General features: G+C 39.0%; 1 protein-coding gene across 2 annotated transcripts; it reads right to left on the bottom strand.

Moving 5' to 3' along the window:
- Positions 1–1,302: 1,302 nt before the first annotated feature.
- LOC307233825 (nectin-3-like protein) lies at positions 1,303–8,838 on the bottom strand. 2 transcript variants are annotated; one of them, XM_080005258.1, is made up of 6 exons: positions 8,790–8,838; positions 5,390–5,731; positions 4,259–4,358; positions 3,952–3,986; positions 3,812–3,867; positions 1,303–3,041 (listed from the first exon to the last, which is right to left on the bottom strand). In XM_080005258.1, the coding sequence occupies exons 1-6, from the start codon at positions 8,833–8,835 to the stop codon at positions 2,895–2,897; spliced, it is 726 nt and encodes a 241-aa protein (XP_079861384.1). In that variant the 5' UTR covers positions 8,836–8,838; the 3' UTR covers positions 1,303–2,894. The 2 variants fall into 2 exon arrangements, with proteins under 2 accessions (XP_079861384.1, XP_079861385.1); XM_080005259.1 differs by lacking the exon at positions 3,812–3,867.
- Between the last annotated feature and the right edge of the window lie 265 nt (positions 8,839–9,103).

A 9,103-nucleotide genomic window follows, 5' to 3' on the forward strand; every position in this document is an offset into this window, starting at 1 on the left:
TCGTCGGGTGGTGTCGGCGTTCCGAGAAGTTGATGTTGGGATTTATTTTTCCCTCCGCAAAGACGCCGGATGCGGATGTCGCCGCCAACTTTAGGTTCCGGCACACTACAGCGCGGACAAAGTATTGTGGTGGAAATTTTACCACTTTGCGCGTCGAAATTTGTATTATTGTACCCAGGGGTGAGACAAATCAAATGAAGAATTGATTCCACACCAACTCGAGCCTTAGTCGAAGTATTATTTAATGTGTTTGCAAGCGCAGGGAAAACAAACTCTCTCGCTCGAAGTCGCTGCGAGGTTCTCCAACAATACGTCGGGGTCGACAGCTTTTAAGAGGGTCTTGTGTACAAAGGCGGCGACGGCGATGAATCCGGTGACGCTTTCCAGGTGTGGTTTGACTCGATCCGTGATGGATCAGGTCAAAGCTTCCTGTGGCGCTTGGCGAGGAAGGCTCTGCCAGCTTTATCAAGGGGTCAAGAGGTGTGATCCTCGCAGGATGCACTTGAGTTCGGGAGCTCGGTTCGGCTCAGCTCAGCGCGGAGTGGACATTTTGTTTCCCGACAACATCCAGGTTTGCACACGGTTACAGGTTGCACAGAGCTGAAAGATGCGATGCATGCACTGTCCAATACACACAGAGAGTTTTTATTGATGATAGCCACGTCGCTGGCCATTCCAAGGCCATACCATATACTCTTAGTAGTGCAGTTGTCTGCTTGGTGCTCAGTGTTTTTGACTGGGATTGACCCTCCTATGGAAGAGAAGCACAGTGAATAAGTGTGGTGAAGTCGTGAGTCATTGGTGTTCAAAGGCAAAAGTGTCTTGATTTTGTCAAGTCATCAAACTTGTGCCTGGACTACCAGTCATGTGACTCCATGTGACTTCACGCCTCTGATTCGTCGGGGAACTGTTGCTGAAGTAGGGAGTAGTTTGCTCTGTGGGCTGTGGGGCATGTACACACACACACACACACACACACACACACACACACACACACACACACACACACACACACACACACACACACACAACGGTCTATTTGTCAGCTTCTCGCTCTACATTATACACATCTTACCTTAAAAAGTTATTCTCGGGAGTACACTGGCACTTTTGCATAGCGAGACACACCCATGCTTGACCCGCCACTGACCACCACTCGAGATGAAACTTGTGATTCCTTGATGGACTGCGTGGCACACATACAGAGAGTTGAAAATTGCAAATTGGGACTCTTGAAATGAAAACAAAGCGTGGTTTGGTGAAAAATCTATTTATTTCCTACTATTTCTCCAAACTGGTCCAACTCCTCTACAACATGGCTTATCTTCGCCCATAAAACATGAGCTGTTCTTACCAAGAGTTTGTTACAATATCATCGCTAGCTGTCCTTAAGTGCAATGCTTCCAAAAACTGCATTTGTTTAAAAAACGGGAGCAAGTTTTCCAAAACACTTGCAACTTAAGAAAACACATGAAAATAGACAAAACACAAGCAAATTATGAAAAACACAACCACATTAACAAAGGTATTGTCTTTTCTTCTTTCTGTTCAAATATTTTGGGTGCCCAAACTGAACTGAATCACTCCCTGAAACGATCAGCACCACCACACATTCACGGGGCCGGTAAAAGTTGTTTTCCCTGGAACCCCGCATTTAAATGATTTTAATAAAAACTGTGGATTGAGATGGAAGTTGTTTTTTCTATTTATAAATAGCATGGAGGAAGCAGATGGAGTATTTGGACACGGTGGTAGTTGCGGCTCCAGGTTGTTACTTGTAAAACTTCTTATATAGAATTACAGACACTAAATAATTTTGTTTAATATATTTTATTGCAGATAATTCTGTGCATCCGGTGTGGCTCACTTCTGTGATCATGTGGCTCACTTCTGTTATGTGGTTTTGCAGTTTTGTTTTCTCTTAATGTGGTTGTGAGTTTTGTTAATGCAGTTGTGTTTTCTGTAAATGCAGTTGGGTTTTCTGTTAATGCGGTTGTGTTTTCTGTTAATGGGGTTGTGTTTTCTATTAATGCAGTTGTGTTTTCTGTTAATGTGGTTGTGTTTTCTGTTAATGGGGTTGTGTTTTCTATTAATGCGGTTGTGTTTTCTGTTAATGTGGTTGTGTTTTCTGTTAATGGGGTTGTGTTTTCTATTAATGCGGTTGTGTTTTCTGTTAATGTGGTTGTGTTTTCTCTTAATGCGGTTGTGTTTTCTGTTAATGTGGTTGTGTTTTCTGTTAATGGGGTTGTGTTTTCTGTTAATGCCATTATGTTTTCTGTTAATGTGGTTGTGTTTTCTCTTAATGCGGTTGTGTTTTCTGTTAATGCGGTTGTGTTCTCTGTTAATGTGGTTGTGTTTTCTGTTAATGGGGTTGTGTTTTCTGTTAATGCCATTATGTTTTCTGTTAATGTGGTTGTGTTTTCTGTTAATGCGTTTGTGTTTTCTGTTAATGTGGTTGTGTTTTCTGTTGATGCAGTTGTGTTTTTCTGTTAATGTGGCTGTGTTTTGTCTATTTGCATGTGTTTTCTTAAGTTGCAGTGCATTGAGCCCTAGGGGCCACATACTGTACATACTGGCCAAAATAGATACATGTTATGCTGACTGGTGGGCTTTGTCCTTATAGTTGAACTAAACACGCAATCATAAATACATCGATTTTTTTTTCCCCAACTTTCGGACTTTTCTGACATTTTCCTAAATATTTAGAGGCCTGGAGAACACATTCCACCAGTTTTCTTGTGTGGTCGTGGAAACCCCGATTGATCTCATCTCTATGTTAATTTCCTCACGTCTAATGTGCCATGGACTTATTTTTGTTAATTGCAGTCACTGAGTCACCGTCTATGGATCAAGGGGAAGAAACCCCCTTGTCACCATGGCAACATATCGTCCTCCTATTTTGGGCATCCATGCCCTAGTGCTACCTGGGCATACGTGACATCAGCATCAGCATCGGCATGTTCAGAGTGTTGGACTTTGGCTGGAAACACGTTGTCTCCACTACCGCTCGCCCTGAACCTCACATCGGAGTAGACCAGATCCTGTGGAGAGCGAGACGTAGAGGGAGAGAGAATTTTGCTTTATTTCCGTGTTGGACATACATATTCAAGCTTTCAATCTGTGCAGATGGAGATGAAAGCGTTCCCCACTCACAGCTTTTTTACGTCCACAACTGCATAAGCGCTTTTTATTCTTACATTATTTTTCTAAACTCCATTTAAAAGAATATACTTCTATTTTTTAAGTAAAAATATTACGTTAAAGCTGCAATCCATAAGATCGTCTGTGTTGATCGGTAATTTTCTTTTCTCTATTTTTCCTCTCTTCTGATCCATCAATTTGTTTTTGTTTTTTTCCTGGTCACAAGAGGTGATGGGGATATTAATCCCCAATAATATTCATCCATATTGACAGTTTACTGTCAATATGGATGAACAGTTTTCAACTTGTGGCAGACCCGGCCACCAACAATAGAAATTGTGAATTGTGCAATTGTGCTATTTATGCATAACATGCATAAATAGCACCAGCTGAAAAAAGTCTGATTTTTTTCAACAAAATAACCTTAGGGGCTACTGCTTTAAACAATTGTTTACTGATGTAATCCAAAGGTTGCTGGTTCGATCCCCAGCTCCTCCTGCTAGTGTGCTGTAGTGTCCTTGAGCAAGACACTTAACGTCTAATTGCTCCTGATGGAGTGGTGTCTATCGCTGTACGAATAATTGTAAGTCGCTTTGGACGAAAGCGACTGCTAAATGATGATGTAAAATAAAGCTGTCCATCAGTTCTTATACATGAAGAATGCTTTAACCTCTTCTGTTATAAGGCCAGATGTCCCAACTGTTTTCACCACTGGCCTACTTTCATCTGGAAAGAAAAATGCGTTAGTAAGAAATTGTATTAATAAGGTCTTTCCAATCAATTTTTAAAACATCTTTGTACGTCACTCACCAATGTGGGCACTGTGTTTATCCAACAAGTTTCTCCTAAAGGCAGAAATAAATAGAAATAAGTCTTAGCTCAAATTCTGTCACTGTTTTCAGACTAAAAGGCTAAAATCTCATTTTCAGCTGAATATCTAGGATGCAAACAATAACTCTCACATTGTTTTTAAATGGCTCATATTAATTACATGCATTACACACACCACATGTGCACACGCGGGCGGGCACACACACACACACACACACACACACACACACACACACACACACACACACACACACACACACACACACACATACACACACACACACACTTCTTTCTGGTGATGAGGAGGTACGCTGTGGCGGCCATGATGCCCAATAGCAGGACGACAGCGCTCACTATGCCAGCGACCACGCCCATGGACACTTGAGCTGTGGAGAGACACACAAAGAGGATCATTTGGGGGAAAGCAAAATGTGTGTGTACACTGAAGATGAATTACAGGCGATCGGTCTTACTGACTGACTAGCATTGGATGCTAAAAACAGAATAATTGTATTTAGATGGTTTGATTAAGGTGTGAGAATCCATCATGGTGGCATCAGCCGGTGCATCATTTTACCACAAATTACCCAGTGACACAGGACAGAAACTCACAGAAAAAGAGTCGGAGTTGATGGGAATTTCTCACGATAAGCGTAAAATCGATGGTGAGATAAAAATAAAACGCAAATTGAAAACCTCACCACTATCTACCCGTGCATCAAGAATGAAATGTCACATTTGTGTCACTGTTACTTTCACGTAAACAGATTTGAGATTGGCCCATGTGCTATAGCTATTGTTCTGTGTGGTTTGTTTGGTTATGTGTTTCACTTGTGGTGGTTGCCCCCTCTTGAAGAGAAGAGAAAAGGATGATTAGTTGATTATTGGTTGGTTGGGGGTGGGCAGCCCAGAAATTCAATAAATAAATATGAAAATTAGGGCTTGGCAAAAATAAATATTTTTTTCTATACTATCATTGCATTTATCATGCTCCAATGGCATATGGTGATTTTGTGAGAGTATTGCATATTCATGATTTAAGGTCTGAAATATGTATAAAAGAATATATATTTATATATACATACATATATATATACATACACTGTACATATATATATATACTGTGTATATATATATATATATATATATATATATATATATGTATAAATTAGCTAAATATTAACTAAAACTGAACATAACATTAACTAAAACTGAAAAAGCTGAATTTAGCCTGATACTTTTTAGCCTGATACTTTCATTTACCATACAGTTCAATGGAAAGAATGAACCAACTGATTCAGGAGTTTTAATGTATATACTGTATGCACAAGAGTCGTATAATATTACCCCCCCATGCTTATTAAAAATTCACTATTAGAGCAAAACCTATTGACTTAGAGACAAGATGTGTTTTTACCTTGAACAATGAGTTCAGTTCTTCCAAGGTGTTGCCCAGTGGGGAACACGGCCACGCTGCACTTGTACACGCCTCCATCAGACATCGAGACATTTCTGATGTTGAGGGAGAAATCCACTTCAGAAGTTTGACTAAACTTCAATCTCTGACTCAGGAGACTGTCATGAACATGAACTCCATATTCCGGGTGATAAATAAGAAGTTTTTGTGGCCCTAGATTCCACTGGACCTGAACAATGGAAACGTTTTTTCCCCCCGAGATGAATTTGCATGGCAGAGTGACAGCCTTTCCCAGAAAACCAAACACTTTAGGCAACACCATGACTTGTTGTGCATCCAGGACTGCCAAAACAAAGAAATAGGAGTGTTAGTAACAGGAAAAAGGTAAACACGTAACAATGGCAGACCATTAAAAGACAACATTCTTTCCATTATTGGCCAAATAATGTGGTCATTTATAGTAGTCTCAGGGTAGACTACAGTACTTAGGTGAAGATGTTTAAGCTTTTATCCAATTTTTATTTTGATATCAGATATTCAATTCTATCAGTTAAATTTACTACATCAGAAAATATATTGAACTCATTAAAAATGTAAATGTTGCTATTTTAAATTCAGTTTTAAGCAGTTGCATTTCTTTCACAGCACTAGCTAAAATAGTTCAGTTAACATGAGTTAGTTAAAACTAGTTGAAACTAAATTTCTGGAATCAAGAATGGAATTTCTGATGCCACAAGCATTTTTTTTTTTAACTGTAATTGTAATAATAACAATAATAAAAATAAATATAACTGCAGGCAGCAATACACAGGGTCCAGTTTAGTCGTGTCGGGTGCGTTTTACAGTTTCCCTTAGTGACAGGTGGCCGTTTGGTGCCGTGTCCGGCACGTCATTTATTTGTTGAGTTTTTTCCTTGGATTACATTTTCACTAAGTTACGTTTCCATGAGATACGAAAAACGTCTACGGCATTTCTGTCTGTAATTGCCATTGCACGTTTTCAGACGCCCTGCTGGATCTTGAACGCATCACTCAGTCGCACATTTTAGTGTTTTCTAGGGACGCGCTGACGACATTTTAAGGATTCGTTTTTTATTATTTTTTTCATTAATCCGGCAAAGTTATGTGGACCACCGATTTAAAATACAAATCAAACAGATTTACTGATATCTACCAGGTAGAGGAGCTATCTGAAAATACAGGTGAATCGATAGTTTGGGAACTTCTAAAGACGACAAAGTGAACGAGTCCCCTCCGCAAACTGGACACGGTCCAACCGGACATTCTCAATCGGAATCTGTACATTTACAGTAAATAATATGATGACGATATGAGAAAAGCGTCTTGATGAAAGCGTCTTATTGTCAATCCATTGTCGTTCATTTTAGAAGACACGTGTGACGTGTCAGTTAACCACACCAACTGAATATTTCGGATCAGAGTTGTTTGGTTTGTCACTAATATCCGTATTAGTGGAGATCAATAGTTCCAGTTAGTTTTAGCCTTGTTGGACATATTTCGGCGTCAGATGTACTGGTTCGTCTGTGTAATATGGCTCAAGATTTATGTCTATCTATCTATCTATCTATCTATCTATCTATCTATCTATCTATCTATCTATCTATCTATCAGTGACAGTATTTGACACTTGGTGTCATGTGGGGCAATAATGACGTATTTACAGAAGCTTACGAAGGGAATTTATGTCATTTTAGTTGGTGACACCTTTTCGTGGAATTTAATTTCTGATAGGTTACATTTCCGTGAAATCCGAAAAACGTTGATGTCTTTTTGTGAGTAATTGCAATTTCACAGGTTCTAGTTTTCCAACGCGTTCCGAGTACATGTACGCATCATTCATTCCCACAGACAGGGGGACTCGACGTGGTGAAGAGTTTCTGTGGATTCATGTTTTTTTTTTTTTGTTGTTTTTTGGTTTTTTTTTTTCACAAATCCGGCAAAGTAAGGAGGACCACAACGCTGCATCTAATATGGGGTTATATCAGAATACTATGTCTTCTACAAAAAGAGATCAATTATGAATCGAACAGCCCCGCAGATATCAACCAGGTAAGTTCTGAAGCACAATCTGCACATTTTTAGCACATTAGATGATGATGATGTCACAAAGCGTCTTATTCTAAAACCCATCGCCTTTTTGAACGTTGGAGTGTCGGTGAAGCGCGAACGTTCGTCTCCTTTGGGTCAAATTTAGTCGGTTTTTCACTCATTTCTGCTTCGAATGTGGATCGATTTGGATCCAACTGGTACCACGAGATGTTTTGCGACGTCCTGGTTCTAAGGAGACCTCAACCATGTCCGTAGCTCCTACAGTTGTTGTGTTCCAGACAGTTTTAGCCCAAAAACTTCAGAGGAAAAGAATAAAATCCAAACGATAACAATAAACCCTGCGGGCTGGACCCCAAATAATAATAAAAATAATAATAATATTAATTATTATTATTATTATTATTATTATTATTATTATTATTATTATTATTATTATTTAGGGCTGCCCCATGAATGTCGACATTTGGAATCGTCAGTCGGAAACCCATCAGTCAACTGAGATTCTTCGAGTCAGCAGTCGTTTTGTTTTGTTTTTCCAGTCAGTGTCCATTACAATAACAGGGTGAAACAGATAGAATCTTTCAAAATGCACAGAGATACTATTTCAATGGGGAATTATAGATAAGGGGAATCATAAATATATTTTTTATATGTATGAACCGTCCGCACCCTGACACAGACGTGAACATAGCTCTCCATGCGCCCCAATTGCCGTTCCTCTAAATAAAACAACTAAAAACAGTGTGGGGACAGGGCACGAGGGAACGGGGCTCGACTCGTGAACCCTTCCAGATCATTTCCTGCACATAACGCATGGATGGAGAGGGGGTGATCGAGGCGAGAATCAAGGAGGATGTGTCCCCAATATGCACAGTTTCGTTCCATACAGTTCCATACGCACTTGTTTCGTTCCATAAGCAGATGTAAAATAAAATAACCTACATCTAAAATGAAAACACACTGTTCTGGAGCCCCCCTCGGGATGGCCCACTAGGCAGCTGCTTATCTCGCCTATAGAAAGAGTGAATATTTTTTTTAAATTATTATTATTATTATTATTCTTATTAATAATAATAATAATAATAATAATAAAAATAATAATAATAATAATAATAATAATAATAATAATCGAGTACTGTATTTACGATATATAAACAACTTTAGTCATATTGACTTAAATGGAGTGAATATACAGTATGTTAAATATAAGTAGTATAAGTAGTATAGTTTAAGTATATGAATATTGGACCACCCATCTTAGAAAAACCAACTAAACAAAACTAAAAAAAACGACAACAATAAAAACAAAACCATTTTAAAGGTTCTCTTACCTGTTGGGTAAGTATAGACCATCCATAATATGACAGGCAGGTACATTGTCGTCCAGAAGAAAATAGCTTCAACAGTCATTGCAACTTTGTCAAAGACAAAAAAAGGGAGGAGGAACTAAGCATGTTTGTCAAGAATACCTCTGCTGCTGGTGTCTGCACTACAGACGCCCAGACGCTCGGTTCAGAACGCACAACAACACATGAACAGAGCATCTGGGGGATTAAGATTATGACAGAAGTAAAAAAAACAAAAAACATATTGATTCATTCATATTCTTGATCAAACCAAACTATTTGTTAGAATGATTCAAAAA

This window comes from Zeus faber (assembly GCF_960531495.2).
Source record: "Zeus faber genome assembly, chromosome: 8".
Taxonomy (NCBI): domain Eukaryota; kingdom Metazoa; phylum Chordata; class Actinopteri; order Zeiformes; family Zeidae; genus Zeus; species Zeus faber.

Coding starts and splice junctions, on each gene's coding strand:
- LOC307233825 (XM_080005258.1), bottom strand. CDS start 8,835: ATGTACCTGCCTGTCATATTATGGATGGTCTATACTTACCCAACAG. Junction 5,732..8,789: donor GGTCTATACTTACCCAACAG/GTAAGAGAACCT, acceptor TTGTTTTGGCAG/TCCTGGATGCACAACAAGTC. Junction 3,868..3,951: donor TAAACACAGTGCCCACATTG/GTGAGTGACGTA, acceptor TTTTCTTTCCAG/ATGAAAGTAGGCCAGTGGTG.